At 41.7% G+C, this 21007-nt stretch overlaps 2 protein-coding genes across 12 annotated transcripts in view; one reads left to right on the top strand and one right to left on the bottom strand.

Annotated features, from left to right (window-relative positions):
* The first annotated feature begins 35 nt into the window (after nt 1-35).
* Nucleotides 36-2004, top strand: LOC108093086 (dnaJ protein homolog 1). Its single transcript, XM_017193014.1, has 2 exons — nt 36-289; nt 543-2004. The coding sequence occupies exon 2, from the start codon at nt 566-568 to the stop codon at nt 1607-1609; it is 1044 nt and encodes a 347-aa protein (XP_017048503.1). The 5' UTR covers nt 36-289; nt 543-565; the 3' UTR covers nt 1610-2004.
* A 578-nt stretch (nt 2005-2582) lies between these two features.
* Nucleotides 2583-21007, bottom strand: part of LOC108089721 (protein still life, isoforms C/SIF type 2) — a 110371-nt gene continuing 91946 nt past the window's right edge. For 3 of the 11 annotated variants that reach the window (XM_043207408.1, XM_043207400.1, XM_043207370.1), the window contains exons 22-31: nt 19246-19416; nt 17776-17970; nt 17603-17711; nt 15343-15522; nt 15129-15266; nt 14526-14683; nt 14075-14452; nt 13346-13574; nt 12949-13246; nt 5732-12192 (exon numbers count right to left, since the gene is read on the bottom strand). In XM_043207408.1, the coding sequence (XP_043063343.1) occupies nt 10263-12192; nt 12949-13246; nt 13346-13574; nt 14075-14452; nt 14526-14683; nt 15129-15266; nt 15343-15522; nt 17603-17711; nt 17776-17970; nt 19246-19416 (3786 nt within the window). In that variant the 3' untranslated portion in view covers nt 5732-10262. Of the gene's footprint in view, nt 5667-5728; nt 12193-12948; nt 13247-13345; nt 13575-13988; nt 14016-14074; nt 14453-14525; nt 14684-15128; nt 15267-15342; nt 15523-17602; nt 17712-17775; nt 17971-19245; nt 19417-21007 lie in introns of those variants that run through there. The other 8 variants (XM_043207433.1, XM_043207425.1, XM_043207418.1 and 5 more) reach the window with 8 other exon arrangements.

Below are 21007 nucleotides of genomic sequence, written 5' to 3' on the forward strand. Positions count from 1 at the left end.
GAAATTTCTACGAAGACAGGAAAACTCTATAAAATGCCGCGCAGTCGGAACTCGCGCCCATTATCAAACAAAATTTCGCTGAGAAAAGAGAACGAAAAGAGGGTGTGTTTTTAGTGCGCAAGCCACATTTAGTGGATAAAGAAAAACGAAATTGAATCAATTGCAAGAACAGAAAGTCATAAATAATTCAAGAACATTGGACCTGTGAAATTATAAATAGTGAACGGTGAAAACGAGCATTGCATTATTGCATTTACGGATTACTCTTCAGATTAACATAGTTTTTGAGGTGAGCATTAGCATATTTTGCGAGGGGAAAATACATGTGGGCCTTGTGTGGGCAGCGGGAGCATCGATCTGATCAGCGTTCTACACTCGGAAACCCTCGGAATCCGGTGACTACGTCACTCGCATGACAACACGGCAGTTGCACAACTGCTGCTTCTAGCAATTTCCACCCGAAAGCAAAGCGAAGCTATCGCCGCAGCCAGCAATCAGTTTTCATTGCTAATCTAGGCATTGTTTCCCCCATTTAATTTCAGTTTGTGAAAAGCCCAAAACAAAGATGGCCAAGGACTTCTACAAGATTCTGGGCATCGACCGCAAGGCCACAGATGACGAGATCAAGAAGGCGTATCGCAAGCTGGCCCTGAAATACCATCCCGACAAGAACAAGAGTCCCCAGGCGGAGGAGCGTTTCAAGGAGATTGCCGAGGCGTACGAGGTTCTGTCGGACAAGAAGAAGCGCGACATCTTCGACAAGTACGGTGAGGATGGCCTGAAGGGCGGACAACCCGGCCCAGATGGTCACAGCCAGCCGGGTGCCTACAGCTACCAGTTCCACGGCGATCCGAGGGCCACCTTCGCCCAGTTCTTCGGCTCGTCGGATCCCTTCAGCGTCTTCTTCGGCAGCGGAGACACTGTGTTTACCAACGAGGTCTTCAGTAACGCCGATAACAACGATTTGTTTGGCGGCGGTGGCATGGCCTTCGGCAACAGTCCCATGGGGGCCTTCCGTTCCCAGTCCTTCAACGCCCAGGCTCCCAGCCGCAAGCGTCAGCAGCAACAGGACCCGCCCATCGAACACGATCTGTACGTGACCCTCGAGGAAGTGGACAAGGGCTGCACCAAGAAAATGAAGATCTCGCGCATGGCCATGAGCCAAGCCGGGCCCCACAAGGAGGAGAAGGTGCTGAGCATCACCGTGAAGCCGGGCTGGAAGGCCGGCACCAAGATTACGTTCCCCAAGGAGGGCGATGCGGCACCAAACAAAATTCCAGCGGACATTATCTTCATCATACGCGACAAGCCGCACTCACAGTTCAAGCGCGAGGGCATCGATCTGAAATACACCGCGCAGGTCAGTTTAAAACAGGCCTTGTGCGGAGCACCGGTTAGTGTGCCCACGCTCCAGGGCGACCGGATTCCGGTGAACACGAACAATGAGATCATCAAGCCCACCACCACGCGGAGAATAAGTGGTCGGGGTCTGCCCGTACCAAAGGAGCCGTCGAGGCGCGGCGATCTGATCGTATCCTTCGACATCAAGTTCCCCGACAGCCTGCCGCCCAGCCTGCGAAACCAACTGGCCGAGCTGCTGCCCAATTAGGCGGGATTCGTGGGATGTGCCAGCCACATACACACACACACACACATACACACTATTGTTATCACTTTAGTTAAGGCCTAAATTTAGTTTATCGTATGTACGAGTAAGACACCTAACCAATTGTAGCCCCACGCTAGTGAGAGTGCCAAGCGAACAGCTGTAGATATGGCCAAGGAGGATGCCGACGCTAGATAAGATAGGGAAAAGAAGAGAACACACAGGCGGAGAGCCCGCCAAGTGTTACAGACTGATCGACTATTGACTTTTTTTAAATCTAGTTCACCCCAATTCCGTAATTTGTTTTGTTTACCGCCGCCTTGGTCGGTGCCTAACGAATCCTTACATTATTTATTTGTCCTAGAAAGAAATAAAAAGGTATTATAAATTGAAAGTAACTCACGATTTTTTTTAGAGCGGCACATCTCCTGCATTCCAATTCCAACACGGGGAGGCTATATCAGTTTTAAAAACACTTATAGTTTTATATGCAGTAGGGACAGTAGTACGTTTTAGTACCAATTTTATTATGTTTAACAATAAAATTATTTATACAAACATATTTCGTTTATTTTTGCTGAGTGGGTCAAGGAAACGATACGGTGATGTTTACTTTTGGTGGTGCACGTGGTGCAGAACCAACTGGAGCAAAAACTAGTACTTTCTAGAAAGAAACTTTTACTTGGGATTTCATCTTTCTAGAAAATTGAAAATTACGCGCCATATGGCTTGAAAGTCTACATGTAGACAAAAATAATCAGCCATGACGCCACCTGGCGTCTACAAAACGAAGTGAAGTGTGGCGGTCTTCAAAGGGTCTGGCAACGCTGTTAACGTATATTTGCTTGAATTTCCTCTAATTTGATTATTTTTCCAAACGAATTTTTACTGAAAGTAAATCTTAATGTATAAAGGTCTTACTTCAATGTTGAACCTGAAACGCCGAAAAAAAGAAGTAATAAAAGAACAACTTTTGTTTATTTTTAAATTTCACATTTTATTTTCTTTTGTTTTCACTTCAAAAGGATTTCGTAATTTAATCATTTGTCACACATTTTCACTATCCTTATGTTGAGTGTTAAGTTGCATTTGCAATTGTATAATCATTGTGTAATTCTTTTTCTTTACTGCATATTTGGTTTTTCTTGTTCTCAAAAAGTATTAACATCCATTGCATTTTCATGTTTTTAATATATTCTTGTTGTTGTTGTTCTTGTTGCAGCTGCTAATTAGGTTTTACAATAAAAATTGATTTTTTAAGTTTCTTGTTTGCTTTTTTCTGCTGTCTGCACTTGTTTCCGATGCGGCTGCAGTTGCCTATTGATTTTCGTTTCGAATTTGGATTTCGTGTGGCTGACTTATAAATTGTATTTAATATGCAATTGTTACCCTCGTGTATCCTGCTGCCTTGCTTTCTTCTTGCCAAAAGGAAAGTGTGATAAGAGTTAACTAACAATACGCCCAAACAAATCAAATATCCGATAACAATTTGTTAAAAGAGATTCCAGTGCGCCGTGTGCACGTGAACTTAATTAAATGAGTACATTGTTTGGCTCTCAAACATTCGTATAATAGTGACTATGTATATATATTTAATAAAAATGCTTTAAAAATAGTCAAATGCGTACAAAAAGTTTCACGCCACGTTCATTCGCCTTTAAATGAGTTTTCACAATTTAACTATTTCATTTCGCTAAAGTCTTCCAACTTCCGACTGCTCCGTCTCCGGTTGAGTTTTGCTTTTTATTATTAATTAATTATTATTTACTTTGCCTCTGTCGAACTTATACAAACTGTAAAAATTATGTTAAAATGTTGTGATTTGGTAAATTTCTCCTTGTTTGTCCCGTGTTTGATTAGCTTTCATCTTCGACGATGAGGATCTATCGTTAGACTGTTGTATACATTTAGAATTTCTATTTACGCCACTTCTTATAGCTTTCTATGGTCTGTAGTTTCAATTATTATTATTTCTTTTTTTATTACTCTTTTTTTTCGTCGTTTAATTAAAGTTTACTTTTGTATATTTAATTCAATTTGATTGGAAACCTAAAAAATGTTTTGATTATGTTTCGATTTGTTGCTACATGGTTCAATGGGTCTTGGGTTTAAAAATTAATGAGTTTATCCTGTGAAAAAGTGTGAACAATGCCTGCAAGTACACTGAAAAACAAACCATTGACAATCGCCACTCGCACTCGCAGTGTACGGCCGGAAGAATAAACAAACGTTCAGCAATTGGGGATTTCATTGTTCCTGAATCGAATTAACATTCAAGCTGCATTCACAACCAATTAATTATTATTTCCCATTTGGTAGAATTTTCATTGTATTTGACTATATACTTGTCAGTGTTTTTTTCTTTTTCTTTTTGCTAAAAATTCGTCCTACAAAAATTGAAAACCATAGGTATTAAAACGTAGGAAAATCAAACGTGTTTTTAATTGAGTTTTCGTAAATTGTGCCTTTGTCTATGGGATTTTGGGCTGGGGATTGGTTTCCTTTGTTTAACTATAATTCTGTTGTCATCGTCTCTCGATTCTTAAAGTGTTCAAAGTGAAGTTCTTAATTATTATTGTAATTCTGCTAGAAGGTGTCGTCTTTTTTTGGTTTGTGTCGGTTTTCTTTATGCTTATATATTCTCATTTTATTTTTTCTCTTGCATAGTTTTATAATTTATTTTAATGTTGCCCGCGCTTTAACGTGTTGAGTTTGCTTTGAGTTAATTTTTTTGGTTTCTTGTATTTGCTGATTGGATTTTTTGTGGAGGCCCGGAGCCCAATTTAATTGCATGGAATCGTTAGCGATTTTTGCTTTATTATTATGTTTTTAGTTTACCATTTAACATTTTGACTAAATTTTTGCTATTTTCGTTTATGTGTATGTGGATTTTGTATGGTATCATTATGTATTTTGTTTTCAGTGTACTTCCTACGAACTAAACATTTTCACTGCTGCTTTCATTTTAATTTTCTCATTACGATTACGAGTGTGTTGATTTGCTTCAGTGTTTGTGTGTGGCTTAATTGGCTAAAATGTTTCTCATTTAACCCATTTGGTTTTTTTCTTATTTTGCATTTGACATTTGTTTTGTTTCTCTTTTGTTTTTGGTTGCAATTCTCTGGGGTTTCTTCTGTTTTGTGTTTTACTTTTATAATTTAAATTCACTAAGCCTAAATACAATGGTTGCAATTTGTTTGCGGGTTTCCCTCCACTGCGCTTTGACAGCAACTTCATCGTCTTCATCTCAATAAATGTATTTAAATCGAAATTTACTTTCAAGTCTTTTCAGCGACAAATGCATTTGAATTTGTTCTCGTATTTCTTAATCTTGTTTAATCTTTTTCCTTAGTTCATATTAAATCTGCTCAAAATCCTTCGCTTTAATTATGCTTTTTATTATATGTTTTGCACTTTAAATACAATCAATATAAATCAAAGTCTTCTTTTGGTTTTAATTTATGTTTAATTTTTTTTTTTTTTTTGGTTTTTTTTTATCGTTTTCTTTCTAAAAAGGATCTGTAGTGTCCTTTTTGTGGTGCTTCTCTCGTTAAAAACATTAACGTAAAAATGACAAAAAAAAAACAGAAAACTCTTCGATGTTTTAGCCATTGGAAAAGAGGGGAAACAAACCGAAGGGAAGCATTCTTCAAAAGCCAACCACATCCATTCACCGATTCGTCGATTCACCGACGGCCGGTGATTCAATGCATCTTCACATTTCGCAGCGTTGAGCTTGAAAAATGCTTTTCGGGTTCGCTTCGCCTGCTTTGAACTTTGAACTGTTGCTGTTTGTTTGTTGCTTTCGCCTTGATTTGCTTTTGCTTTGCTTTTAGCCGTTTCTGTTGCTGTTTGCTGCCTTACACTTGATTAGTTTAAAATTGAGAAATCGAACAGAGGATTTGAAGTTGTGGGTTAAGAGTTCTTATGCTTGCTTAGCTTGATACTAAATGTTTTGCTTTGCTTTTTCTGATTTAATTTTTCACATCGTCTTTGCGGGTTGTTGACTGTGGATCTGTGCCTAAATTTATCATGTCTCGTGGTTTCCACACCGGGGACCCTACAATAAATGAAAGAAAAGAAAAGATACAATGGAAACCATATATGAAAAAATATGAAATATTTTCGGTTTGGTTTTGCAGAACTTAATTTGTAGTTTTGGTTTTAATATCGTTTGTTTTTTTTTTTTTTTTTGGTTTAGTTCAGATAGAAAATATAGATTTAGAGAGCGAAAGAGTTAGAAAGAGCAAGTGGGCGGAGAGTAGCATCTCCAATTGGTTATATACAATTGTGTCGAACAGATTTTCATAAGTAAATGGTGGCCAATTCGGATTCGTTTAGTTAAAAAACATGCAAGCAAAGTGACCAGAGTGCTTTTTTTTCACACTCTGGTCTCTTTATCGGTTAAAAAATATAAGCAAAACTAATTATTGTTTAATGTAATGAGCACTACTTCAAGCGGGGTTCGCTACTTGATATAGTTTGGGGTTTTTGGGGCTGGGGGCGGGGCAGTGGGAGTGATTAACAGCTAATTCAACAACTAATACTGGTGATTAACGGGTTTCGGTTTCGGGTACAGTTGTGTTGGCTAAAATGTTGACATCGCTTGGTTCACTTTCTAGTTAACTGACATTTTTATTGCTTAACATTTTTTTTTACCATGGCAAGACTGGGCAAATTTTCGAATTTTTTATCAAAAGTTTTGCATTTATGCCAACATTTTTCGTTCTGCCTCTTCTGTTTTTCGTGTGTCTCGATTAAAAGGGCTCCAATTCGGTATACAAAATGAATGAGAGAAATTTATGTACATATATATATATATATGGATTGAAGGGAAAAGGGAAGTTTATAATTTGGAAAATTGTGGTGGAGTGAGTAGTGAAATTGAAATTGTTTCGCATTTCAGCTAACCCACTTGCTAATTTCGAAATTAGTTTTCCAGATGCAAAAGTCAAAGAGCGTGATTCAAAAAACGATGGATAAAAGTTGTGCGTAGATGAGAGTTTCACAAAAATTCAATTCAATTTTAATTTTATTTAGTTTGGCACACAAAAAGTTGTACGGAAAACAGAAAATGAAATTTCTGGGAAAATATGTAATTGCGTTTCTATGTGTGGAAAAATGCCGAATAAATCTGGATAAAATCTGGATTCTTGGTGGTGGGGAGCAGTGGAGTGGTTGAGTTGTGGGGCACGTGTGTGTAACCATAAGACATATATAGTTAGATAAATATATATAGATCGATTATAATGGACTTGGCATTAGCATTGCTCTCTTTCGGTTGGCATGGCATTCAGCATTACAAGATTTTGCTTTAGATCTTCGGCACACTCCTTTTATATTATTCGTGATATTGATTGAGAAAATGCAAAACGTTCAAATTGAAACGGAAAACTTGCAAGTTGAGTTTCATTTTTTTTTTTGATATAATCAAGTTCGTTTTGGTTTTTTTTGGTTTGTTAATCAAGCGATGCCAACTAATAATATCAAGTGTTTGTAACAGACACAACAGATACACAGATACGCTATAAAGAGATACACGATACACACAAATGCATCGAATGGGCGGGAAAATAATACCTATGAACTTAACATGCCTAAGGTAACTCCAACTTTGACTCCGACTTACGACTTACGACTATATATCTAACTGAGTTCAACAATATTCGAGTCAATTGTTTTGTTTTTTTTTCGTTTTGTGTGGTTTTGGGGTTTTTAATTATCTTTGAGATAATTGTGTGTGTAGTAGACAAAATGAAATATCACCCGTAAAATTGTTTAATTACTAATTCAATTCAATTCAAGTGCTCATCTCCGTCAACAAGCTTCGTTTGCCTAATTACAAATAAATATTGCACTTACCTGCTAAGCAACTACTAAACAAATTTAAATGCATAACTAATCGAGGGAAGGGGTTTTTCGAGAGGTTTATTGAGAGGGGGAGAAGCCAGAGAGTCGGTGCATAAACTCCATGGGTTTATTGGCTTTCGTTCTTGTCCTCCGTTGATATTTATTTGTTTGTGTATTTTATGTATTTACTTTTATCTCATATGCCATTTCGTTAATTGCATTTGAATTGCCTTAGTTTAGTTTGCTTTTTAGTTTGTTAGTTCGATTTAGTTTGGAGTTTCCATTATTAGTTATGTGTGCTCGCTTTAGTTTTGGTTTACGCGTTTGAATTTGAATTTGAATTTGATTTTTGAAGTTTTCCGTTAGTTTGTTGATTTTTCGATTATTTGTTTAGTGGATTTCGGTGTTTGACCGTGTGGGTGTGTGCACACATGGATTACCGGTTGAATTTGATATTTGTTTTAGCTTTACCGTTACTCTTAAATGTTCGCTGTTCGCTATCTGCTGTCTCTGCTGCCGCCTCTTATCTCTATTTAGTTTGCCTTTATTTTCGTATATATTTTTCCGAGGTTTTCCATCCGAGGATTCCACGGTTTTTCGATTTCGTTTAACATTTATGCCGTATATGCTGCTGTATATTTATATGCCGTATTTACGATGTATATTTTGATTTTTGAGAATGTTTGTTTTCTTATCTTGTTTTGATTTTGCTGCTGTGAAGCCCAGTGTAAACTGTAAACTGTAAACGTTCTTGAAGCTTAAACTTATCTATTTTGACATTGTTTTCCTTTGGTTTGTTTTTTTTATTCTGCTTTGAATTTTCGTTACAACAACCTGAAATTTGTTTGACCTTAACCACTGTCTATATATTTAGTCGAGAGTTTGGCGGCTTGAGCCGAGAATTCGATTGGGAATTCCCGACTTGCGCCTCGAAACAGGGAGGATGGTTATACATTTATAGGTTGATTTTTTTTTACCTAGGGTTACATATATACGATTACGATTACCCATTTATGAACATTGAGGTACGACTTACGATTATCATTCTCTGAATACATCCCCGTTTTGATTTGCATTCGTTTTATTGTATTTTGCTGATTTAATTGGAGTGTGTGAACGGAAATGGTGGTGGAAAACCCATGCGGAAAATGTTTCATCTGATTTGCCCTTCGACTTGTATATGCATGTATATTTGTTTATATCTATAAAAACCTATAAAAATCATACAAAAAACCATATGCATATATGCAAATTATTTGTCACAACATTATTGGTACACACACCGATGCCCGTTTTTCGCACAAACGTGCAAATTGGCAAAATTTTCTAACTAACTAATGTTCGTTTTTTTGTTTTTCTTTTATTTTTTTTTGTCTAGTTTTCTTTATGTAAATAATCCCCGTCGATAGGTATACTCTTGTTAGGTATATGTCATGTTAACCCCTGGAATATTGGCACTCGACCCAAAAGCCAGCTCAGTTGCAGATCCATTTCGCCAGGTTGGGTGATTAAAAATTTTTGATTTCATTTGCGGAAATGACAAAGTTTTCCAGCGTTTCCCCCCCGCCATTTTTCCACCCTCTGCTAATAGTTAGTTAGCGACTTTTCCCGAACTTTTAACCTGCGTGTCTCTGTGTGTCTGTGTGTGTGTGTGTGTGTTTGTGAGTATGTGTGTTTATATGTCTGTGTAGTGCATATATATATATAGTTTAGGTTTACTTTTATGTTTTTTTTTTCTGCTGCTGGCTGTCTTATTTTTCCCATCTATGTTTCAAGTTGAGTTTGCCATTTGTTCGTCTGCCTGTCTCTTAGTAGTTTGCTTGAGTGCGAGTATGAATTTCAACTTTAGTTTACTGCTGCTACTGCTGCCCTTTTCTGTTGTTTGCCCTCGTAATTACGGCACTTGAGTATTGTGTGTGCAACGCGGCGTATACGTTATATTTCTACTTGCCACCCGAGGCGAGCGGAACTTCCGCCATTTCGTTTGTTAATGTGTGTGTGTATATGCGTATGCGAGTGTACGGCTGTGTATGTGTGTGTTAGTATTTTCTGTGTGTAAATCACGGCGAAATGTTCGCGCTCAGCTCGGCTGCAACTTAAATAATTAACTGGAAAACGGTGGCACACACCCATTATGCAACCTCTTCCTCTGCGGGATTAGCAACCCCCATCCTTTGATTAGTTTTTCGGTTTTCGGTACAAACTACACACGTAAATATGCTGCTGCTGCTGCGCTAAAAGAGCTAACTACGCTCAGGTTCGGTGACTTACTTGCTAACACTTAAACAACGAAATACGAATGCACGGGGCTCAAAGGTTTAACAATCCGGCCAAGAGTGCCATTCTTCTATATATCATATCAGATTGTATATACTGTATAGTATAGTATGTTAGGTCTTTTTGATTTCAATCCCTTGTGTCGGAAGTTCGCGTTCTTCGTTTGATTACTCTGTTTACATAGTTTGCATTTGCATTTGCGTTTTCGTTAAGAGTTTACGTATATCTGAGCTGAGTTCGGTTAAAATTAGTTTCGTTGAGGCATTTCGGGTTGATCTTTGTTATCTTTGGTTTTGAAAATAGTAGTCAGATTAGAGTTTACGAGTGTTTTCGGTTATATTGTAGATTATTTTCCTTAGACATGGATCTCGAAGTAGTCGTGACAGTCGACGCAACCGCCTGGAGCTTCGGTGGCTCCCATTTCGGGCACGAATCCAATGCCACCGGTTGCCGTGGGCTGGGCACTCACCACCACCATGCCACGTGGCGTCTTCTTCCGCGTGCGACTCTGCCGCACGCGGGACTTATGCTAGGAGGGTCTCTTCTGGTACAAACAGTCGATGCACGTGGTGTACTCCGGTGCGGAGGAGCTCAGTTGATAACCAGGCTGCGGTTCATGCTGGCATCCACCGCCATAGCCACTCACTTCCGGGACATAACCCATGTACTGCTGCGGGTTGATCGGTTGTGGCGGATGCCGTGGCAAGGGATCGTAGATGGGTTGCTGCGAGGAGAAGGTGTTCTCAGCGGATTGCGAACGCAGTGGCCCCGAACTGTAGACCACGTAGTTCCGTTCCGGGGAGACGCCATAAGCTCGATGGCCATAAGAACTGCTTGTGGTGGTGCTGTCCCTCGAGGTGGATCGCTCCAGGGACTTGCTCAGCCTGCTCCTGTTGCCACTTCCTGCAGCGCCATATCGTCCAGTGGGAGCCGCAGCCACATAGTGATCACTGCACGTCTGGTTGTCGTACACCGGATAGTACTGATACGTTTCCTGAGTCCTTGGTCGTGTTCCAGTTTCGAAACTTCCATGGGCAGACATGCTCCTCTTGCGACTGCCGTGTGGCACATCCAGGTTGTGATCCGACTCCCCGTGGCTATCGAAGCTGCTGCGAGGTGAGTGCCGCAGGCAGGAACTGCTAATCATTCCCCGATCTGGGGATAAGTGATCCATACTGCCTCTGGGTGAAACTCGAGGTGAAAGAGTCTCCACACTGCAAACATGCGAGGGTCCTCCCTTCTTCAGGCAACTTCTATCGGGACTCTTGGACTTCGAGGGACTGGAGGGAGGCTTCAGGATGCCAGGAGCCGGTCCACTGGTGTGTTTTAGGATGCCACCACCTTCGGAGGAGCGACGAGGACTCGGTGTCCTTCTGCCACCCGACAGACGATCCTGCGAGTTGTCCCTGGAGGAGCACACACTCAACCTTTTACCCTGATCACTCAAACTGGTGCGAGGTGACTTTATCTTGATGATCCTCACAGGAGAACTTCCCTGCGACTTGCAGCGATCGGGGGAGATATATATCTGTCGCCTCCCTCCCTTTATTTTAGTGGAAGAAGGTCTTTCAGGGGATTTAGCCTTGAATATCTTGTCCACCTTCTTGTCAATCACCACAATGTGCGAGGCCAGGGAACTTGTGGTGGCCTCCTCCTCTGTTTCATCCTCGGATCTCTCCGAAGGACCTGTGGTGGTGCCAGTACTATCCGATTCAGTCGCAGGTCGCGAAGGAGATTCAATATCCACGACCACCGTTTGCTGGGTGTTCTCCACAATGGTTTGTGGTTCTGGCGAGAGACTCGAGTCATTCTGCTGCTGATCATTGGCCTCCTCGGCGAGATCCTGTGGATCGAAGGCCTTCTCGCGCAGACTCTCCATGTAGGCCACAATATCGCAGGTGCCGTCGGCCAGGTTCTCCTGCTCCAGATCACTCAGATGTTTGTCCATGAAACGCGCCGAGGCATCCGTTTCATTTGGGTTACGATCGCGATCGCGTCTGGGTTTATGCCCCGATTCCCTGGCCTGATCCCCATGATATTGATGGACAACGGCCACCTGCTGCGAGGCGGCCATTCGCTCGGCCTCGCTCTCGAAAATCTCAATCACCTCGATGTCCTGTTTGGGCGACTGTCGCGGCGACTGACGCGGCGATTGTCGCGGGGATGGGTGCAGGGATTGGGATTGGGATTGGGATTGGGATTGAGTCTGACTTAGATTCTGATTGAGATTGTCGCGGGGATCGGAGGCGAACAAGCTACCACTACTGCCTAGACTTAAGTTAAAGGAGGCCGCCACCTGGACGGCATGCGCCTCCGACTCCGACTCGAGTTCCGACTCATCCGGGCTGGGCTTACCTAGGTCCTTCATCAGCACCGGTTGGTAACTGGCCGGCGGATGCGACGACTGTATCAGACGCGCCTGGCTGCCGGTGCTGCCCACCGAAAGTGTCGATGTGGTGCTGTTTGGTTATCATTTACAGGATTGCCAGGATAGCCAAGGATGCCAAGTATCGCCAAGGATCGCCAGGATGTCAGGTTCGAGCGGTAAGAGAATGGAGTAGAGTCACAGGGTCAAGCAATAGTCGAGCTTACTTTCAGGGGGAACCTATAAATCTGGTTTCATATCCACCGACTAACTGGATTAAATCGAATGTAACTCTAAAACTCGTTGAAACGTGTTGCATTTAATTGACAGGAAAATAATCCTGCACAACCATTTGTGGCAATCGGTTTATAAACCCCGAAATTCAATCAAATGTCAAGCCAATTTAATTAAAAACTCACAAAAATAAAATTACATGAAGTAGTACAACAATCGAGTTAACTTTAATTGTTTAAAATGGACGGCAGGAATTTGAAGTACTTTAATTGATTAATTTAGTTAAACAAAATGCTGGGAATTTGATTTTATGAATGAATTCAGCTTATATGACTTACTTTTATTAAGAGCATAAGAATTAATTGAATTATTTGGGAATTAATTTAATTTAATAATTGATTATTGCATTGAAATAAATAAATATATGAGTTTAATTAGGAATTAAAATGAACTAATTTATAAAAGGTAATTAACGTACATTGTAATCAACTTAATTTGTATCTGATTTATAAGCTTTCAATCAATCTGTTAGCAATAACTTGTTATTGGCTCAATCCAGTTAGTCGGCAGATAACCAGTTAGCTATAGAATGTTAGCAGGATATATCCAGACTCACCTCAACGTCAGGTGATTGGGCGTTCGACCCAAAGTGGCCTTGGGCCTGATTGTGCCCTGCTGCGAGTCCTCCTCCCCCTCCGACTTCGTTCCCGGATCGATCCGCTCGATGTCCGAGCTGTGGTGGTGCAGATGTGGCTGCCGGATCGGGGGTGGTGGCGGCTCCCTGGGGTGCGGATGTGGGTGTGGGTGGGCATGGGCGTGACCCTGCTGCATCTGCTGTTGCTGCAGTTGCTGTTGCTGCTGCTGTTGCAGTTGCTGCTGCTGCTGCTGGGGATCTGGGGAGGAACAGGTGATTTCTTTATGGCACGGCGTATGATGATGCGGAATGCGGTGACGCAAATCGTTAGCCAACTTCTCAACAGGATGCGGATCATTGGGACTGGACTGCAACTCACCTGCCACATCGCCCACCGTCTTGCTGCGACCTCTAAAGCCACTTGGCTGCATCTGCTGGCCGTGGGCGTGGCCGGAGGCGTAGTGCACCACGCCCACACTCGGCGGCAGGTCGTCCGCCTCCTGGCTGCCCGACAAGTTGTCGTAGTCAATGTTGCCAGCCGAGTGGCGCTGCGATCCCGACTTCTTCTTCGGTTTGCCCAGAGTGTGCGAGCCATGAACGATGGTGATCTGGGAAAAGAAAATTTAATGTAAGGAATTTGTTGTGAAATTGAAATAAATTAATATCTCATTAAAATCTTTATTATCAGGGATTAAAATGTGTTCGGGCATAGCATTAGTTTACAAAACTAAAAGAAACTTAGCGACTTCAAAGCTTTTAATATTTTAAAGAAGCTAATAAAAAAACCAACAATAAATAAAAGTAATTTTTTGAGCTATTTTATAAGTCATTCATTCAAGCATTTGGAATCAAGCAAGTTTTATACAATTTATACCATTTATACCATTTAAAATCGAAAGAAAAACAATTTCGTATATTTTTCTATAAAATAAAAAAGAAACCAATTTGATAAACCAGAGTTTAATTTTGTAACAAAATAAACACCAAAAAATAATTTATATAATAACCATATTGTTCTAAAAAGAAAATGTTATATATCATCGACACTTCTGAAAATACATCTTGTAATATTGGGATATCAAATGGATTTATGGATTATTTGGCTCACCTGCTGTTTGGGTCTTTCGAGCGTTTGCGAGTTGCCCGCGTAGCCCATGCTGCCCATTCCCTGGGAGGAGTGTCCGGAGACGGAGCCGGAGCTGCCGCCAAAGTTCTTCATCGGAATTGACATGTTCCGGACGCTCTCGCGGATTATCTGGCGAATGGTCTTCAGGAAGGCGTTGCGGAAGTCGGCGGTGCTGTTCGACAGCACGTAGACCTTCTCGGAGCGACGCTGCAACTGCGATCGCAGGTGGATGAGCTCCCACAGGAAGTGCGAGTCCATGTCCTTGGCCGAACTGGCCCTCACCTGCACCTCGGTCACCGGGATAAGCACCTGGTAGCGAATGATCTCGACCTCATTGGTGGCATTCTTGCTAGAAACGCCCTGTTTTCAGGAGAAACAAAAAGGGGAAATCGGTTTAATTATCTGCTGAATAAGGTTTGGGTTCCCTTCTCACCATCAACTTCTTCTTTTGACGCAGTCGCTCCTTGCAGAGGAACACAACCGCCGACTTGAAGACGAAGCACATGGCATGCAGCTCCAGTCCCTTCTTGATCTTGCCCAGGAAGTCGGAGATGTTCAACCACTCCACTCCGCCATAGTACAGGAGATCACCTATAAAAATAGAAACATGTTTGGTTGAAATGTGTAAACATAAAGAAACCATTGAAAACTTGGAACAATCTGACATGAACAGGAGACAAAATTCCGATCATTGAAAAATGAAGAACTTTGAATGGAGTTTTATTAATGATACGATTATAAATATTTAGAGTTATGCCACTTTGGAATCGGATTTAAATTGGCAAAGTTATGGGTTTTGGAAGTCCAGTTTTGGGTCACCATCCAACTTGGAAAAATCAGACATAAGAAGGGATCAAAATTTTGACCATCAGAAAATGAAATGAAATGAATGCAGTTTTGTCAAGACTGCGATTAAAAACGTTTAGAGGTATGTCACTTTGGAATCGGGTAAAGTAACCTTACTGTAATGAATCGTAAATTTGGAAAACTCTAACATATCTCTTATAGTTCCTCTCTATACACTATAGTTTCTTACCTGGACTGAGGTCGATGGGCTGCTTGCAGGACTTCTGATGCTGCCGGAAGAGGTGGTCAAATATGGCGCCGTACTCCTCGTGGATGCGCTGCATTTCGTTGATGTGCTCGGCCACCTTCTCCATGCCCTTGAGTGCCTCTGTTTGGTTATCAAATCCATATAACATATATTTGTATTGCAAAGTGTGAAAAGTCGCCGCCAATCAAATACGTACCACAGAGATGCACATGCTCGTCGGCCCGAGTGTCGGTTAGGTTGCGCATTTGCTGCAGGAGCAAAGGATACTTGAGGATGCGCTGAATGGGCTTGATCAGATACGATTCCAGGGTGCTGCTGTGCTGCTGCTTGGGATTCCGGGCTGCCAGGAACTCCTGCAGGGCGTGATTGCCCTCGTCTGGATGAAAGGGAGCGTGGGGATGGTTGAGAGGAGGGGAAAGGGTAGAATTGAAATGCAAATTGAGACATTTGCCAAATGATTCGATTTCAATGGACGCTCGTTCGAGTCGGTGTAATTAATTGCAACGTTGGCCCATTAGAGTAAATGGCAGGAGGGAGGCGAACGGAGTGTGCAGGTGGTGTACACAATTCAGGGCACAAGGATATGCAGTTACAGCGGCTATGACGACAAGAAAATGTCATTAACTTGTTCTTATTGTCAGCCGAGCAGCAGCTTTTGATAAAGGCAAAGTCAAAGCCTGTCTGCAGCAGCAGCAGCATCAGGAGTAGCGAAAAGCAGGACGAAAGGCTGTTGGAGCAGATTTACGTCTAATAGCGTCTGTCGCTGGCTGCATGTCCTTCTGCCAGCTCGACATGCCACCCCCCTTCATATCCCCCTTAACCCCCTGTTAACCTCCCTTAACCCCCTGCTACTCCAATATCCCTCCGATTCTCCAGCTCTTGCACGTCGTAACGAAGGCACTTAAGTGCACTTCTTGCTATAATTAATTATCCTTTCAACTTTTTTGCATAAAATTTCATGCAACAGCCGGGTGGCAGCTTCATCCCCCCAAACTCTCTTCTCCTTCGAGTGGATGATGCCTGCAGGATTTGCCCCCTTTGGTTACCTTGACTACCCATCGATTGTAAATATTGCGCATACATTTTTTACCTTGAACGCTTTTGATTAGCTGCAAATCCCATCGCATCCGCAAACGCATCAATCAATGTGTGTCAGGATAAAGAAGGCGGATTGGGTTGGAGATCCTTGCCATATAGCCTTAACCCACCCCAAACATCCTGGCACACACACAGCTGCTCGCTGGAGTGTTTCTAAGCTTAGACTAAGTCTAATTTAATTACGACATGTTGTCGCGCGGCAGTTTGCTGGCTTTTTATCCGGCTCACTGCAAGTTCCCAGCTTTTCCAGTTTCCCAGCTTTCCCAGTTCCCCGAAAGTTCTCCGAACCGAAGCCCTGGCATAGTTTTGGGTCGCCATTTGTAAGCGTGTCATAATTCTACAAGTTTAATTAACAAAAGATACTTGACAGTTGCCGCCGCTGCCTTGGCATGAATATGAATATGCTGCCTGCCATGAAAAGCCCCCCCAGCTTTCCCCTGGAAAACCCCTTCTGGAAAACCCAACCCAACCATCAACATCACACCCCCATTTTCGGTTGGGAGTTTGCCTTTAGTTTGCGGTTTCCACTTGGGGGTGTCGTCGACGTCGGCATTTGCGGTTGTAATTATTCATTTAACTTGCAAATCATTTTAAAGTGGGCGCAACGCGCGGCAGCGGGGCGTGGCACAATTGAAGCGAATAGTTTGCCAATTGTTCGCTCTGTGGGTTCTTCCTATGGGTTTTTGGGTTCAGTTCGGTTCGGTTTGGTTTGGTTCGGTTGTTTGACTTTTACAAGTTTCTTGCTCAACTGAAACTCAAATAGACTTTGACGCTTGACGCTGATTGCAATAGTTGGTGCTCAGCTCAAAAAGGCCAAACACACACGCATGTACAGTGCGTTTCGTGGGGGTAACGCATTGGGAAATGTTAATTTTCTAAGGGGAAAAACTTTTCGTTGTAACCTTTTCCCGATTGGTGATTTTTCCCTGAATTAATTAGTTTTATATTTGTTTTAAATTTGCATTAAACAAGTCAATTAATTCACTTTTCCTAATAAGGTGAAGATTTTTATTGTATCTACTGTACTGCCTTCCTTTGGATATGCAAATAAAGTCCCTGAGGACTAATATTATTATTTATGGGCCAAAATGTTTGTTTGTTTGTTTTAATATATTTTTCAGTTATTTTCCCCCAGTTTTCTTTTGCCTTTTGTTTTAATGTAACCCACTTTCAATCTTGTAATATGCAAATGAGTAACTTGTAATGTTGCTAATAAAAGTTGTAATTTAATTTTTTTCCCCAGATTTCTCTGTACTTTCTGCCTAGTTTTCCCTTTATTTTTTGCCGCTTATGTATGTAAATGAATTCCTATACTGTACGAATTTGATTTGTCTGGGGATTGCGGGGAAAATACTCACTTGGATGCAGGACTTTCTGGGCCTTGCTGTGACTGGCACAGAAGGAGGAGTAGAGCTTGAAGTGGTTTACGTAGTACAGGAAGGCCGAGCCAATCGCAAAGAGTACATTCTGCGGAGCCAAAATAAATGCAATTACTTTTGGGGGCTCTTGAATTTCCAATGGATAAACGCACCCTAAACTGGCCGCAGTGCTCGAACTTGTTGAACTCCGGCTCCAGGTCCAAGGACTCCTCCAGATTCTGCAGGAACTGTCGCTGGAATGTGACGATCTCGTGGATGTTCCCGAACAAGGCGTTGATCTCGGCGTTCGAGAGGAATGTCTCCCGCTTCATGGGCTCCAGATAGTGTTCCAGCAGATTGTTCAAGTGCTGCAAGTTAATCGAGTCACAGCGGATGGTTCAATGGTGCTCAAAAGGATAGCGTACAAACAGGGGGTAAGTCATTCTATTATTTTTTTTTCGTTTTTTGGGGACAGCGGCGAAAATGCATAAATTAAATTAAAAAATCAACGACCGCTACATCTCGGCTTCTCCAGCTCCATTCCCTTCACTCCTCCATTTGGCCACAACAATTCCCAGCGGAGTTGGCCAGCAGTTATGCTCGGTCGGAGGAAACTTTTTAGTTTTGCCAACTGGCACAAAACATGAAACAAAAAAGAGTGGAGAAATACTGTAGCCTAGCCACAGGCGCGCGCTTTCATTTGGAACAATACTTCCGGGCAGCGGGGGGAGGGCGGTGGACGGTGGGCGTGGCAGGTTGGCCGCGGTCCGCCGTCCGCCGTCCGCCGGTCCACAGATAAGACCCGAAGCCTTCGCTTCGTTGCCGCAGCGGCGCTTTACATAATTTCTAAATTATAATAATTATTTGTATGCTTCCTGGGCCCAGAGACCAAAAACGAGAAAAGAGACTTGAAGCTGGCTTAAAGCAAACACTGGCAAGGAGAATCGCCTGGAATCGCTAGGAATCCCGAAACAGAAGCCCAGCGACACAGTTAAAGGATTAAAATTTGCATTTTTAATTGCAGGAGGTCTTTATGCCGCCCCACTCTAATGAACACAAGTCATTGGTTGATGGCTGGGATTTGCATTAAAGTTTCGTCTGCTCCACTCCGGCACACTGACCGAAAAAAGTTATTATTTATGCTGACCACACTAAACGAAACAAAAAATTCTGGTATTTATGAAAACCAAATTAAAAGCTAGACAAAAAAAAATTCGCCTTTAAAATAGCAACTGCATTTTTTTTCTCTTGCATTGCTTTATTCTCATCGGGGATTTTAAATTCCCAACAGATTAGTGGGTAGAGTAAGGAAAAAGTGTTTTCTGATTAAACGCTTAATGAAATTCACAATGCGTTGTATTTTTTTGTTGTTTCCCTTTTGAACAGCATAATGAAAAACTATTCAATTAAAATTTTGTATGGTAAGCGATTTATTTAAGAAAGGAATACTTTTATGAATTTTTGGAGCTCTTTGAGTAAATATTTTCCTTTTAAGTAAAATCTTCATTAATTGTAAATAAATGATATCTTAGGGATTACTGTTGAATTAAATAAATTGTTTATGATTTTTAAAACCTCAAGAGATTTTCATTTGGAATTTCTAAAGTGTGTAAATATTTTTCCAACTGTTTAGTGAGACTCACCTTAACGTAGGTGCGTTCCGTGTCCACCAGTTCCATGACGACTTTGCGCAGCTTCTCCGCATCGGTCAGTTGGCGCGATGGGGTTAATGCCGTGGTCGAGACCGACGAGGTGACCGAACCAGTGGGGCTCGATTTGCGTGTTTCCTGGGGTGAACGACAAAATCCGGTAACCTTAACACGGTTCACAGGTCAGGTTCAAGTTGTTGTTGTTGTTGTTGTTGTTTCGGGTTGTTTTCAGTTGTGTTGTGTGGTTGGTTGTTGTTGTTGTTGGAGTTGTTGTTATTGTTGAGTTGTTTTTTTTTTGTTGGTGTTGTGTTGATTGTTGCATGATGAGGAGTTATTTTCGTGGAACGAAAGGAACAAACCCAAAGAAAGAACAGAACGAAAAGAGATGCGAGCGCGTGAAAAGGAGACACCAAATAAATGACAATAAACAAAAATGAAGTTAGCCATGACAGAGATAGATAAGAACAGCGATAGTTTTATAACACCATGGGTGGTGGGTTGGGGTGCTTCTAAGGGGGGTGGGGGTTTTTAAGGGGGCTTTAACGAACGGTGGTGCCAAATGGATATGGGGGGTATTCAAAACGGGGTTGGATGGGGTTTATAGGGCGTGGCCAAGAGCCCGCGGCCACTTTAAGGAGACACGGAGACAGCTGCGGTTCTAAATGACTGTCACGTCCTTGTCCAAGTTGTTGGTGTTGCTCTGCTGTTGATGCTCTGTTGTTGTTGTTGTTGTCGTTGTTACTGTCGTTGTGCTTTGTCCTCGCCGGGTGTTATGGTGCTGGTGTTGCGGCCAAAGTGTTTGTGGGTCTCAATCCAAGACCCCCTGTTCTCCCTACCCCCATTATCCTTTATCCTTTATCCTTTAGGAGAGTAACTATCTGGTATTCGCACCACCCACAACCTTTCTCCCGATTGCTGTGTGTGTGTGTGAGTTTGTGTGTGTGGTTACAAGCACATTTGGCACTGACAGTTGACGCTTGACGGTTGACATACACAAAATACATACGGACATGTCGGTGCCCCATCCTATATGCTATACTATATATCCCCCCAACTGTTCCCCTTTCTCAAAACCATTCCCTAGTTTTGCATTAAGACTTAGTGGCGGCACGGGCTTTCTTCGTGGCTCCTTCTCTTGACTTTTCTCCTATTTGCTAAGCTCTTTTGCTTCACCTACTTGTCTCCTTGCCACAGCAAAATGGAAAAAAAAAAACAAAATACGAGGACACTGGGAAAAAGTGTTAAATGGAGCATTCCTGATAAATTGACTTAACAAAGGGAGCGGCAAATGAATTTGCATTGTAAATGCCTAAACAAACGGAACTCAGACCTCAAAAAAGGTCTTGAACTTGCTGCAGAAAGGGGAATGAAATGCTTGAGAATTCCACAAATTACTTGGATTAGAATAAAAGTAGGGAAAACTAAAGGTACACAAAGAAAAATAAGGAAGGGTCTTTTGAATATTTTGAAGTATTTAAAAAGGATTATGTTTTGGTTTATAGAAAAGTTGATTACATCTTTTTACTAATTTTTTGGTAGAGTAATTCTTATGAGAAATATATATACTCTTTTTAATTAATTAAGTACTTCAGGTAAAAGAAGTAAAAAATAGAACTGCCCACTTAAGTAATTAGATACATTTTTTAAGATATATTGGTGTAGTGATCTATTTATGGGCTTTCTGGCTTTTACATCTGGCAGTAAAATCCGTTTGTCACTCTGCCATCTCTGGGATGTATCTCCGTCCCTTTCACTT

This window comes from Drosophila ficusphila, unplaced genomic scaffold (genome assembly GCF_018152265.1).
Source record: "Drosophila ficusphila isolate 14025-0441.05 unplaced genomic scaffold, ASM1815226v1 contig_106, whole genome shotgun sequence".
NCBI classification, from domain to species: domain Eukaryota; kingdom Metazoa; phylum Arthropoda; class Insecta; order Diptera; family Drosophilidae; genus Drosophila; species Drosophila ficusphila.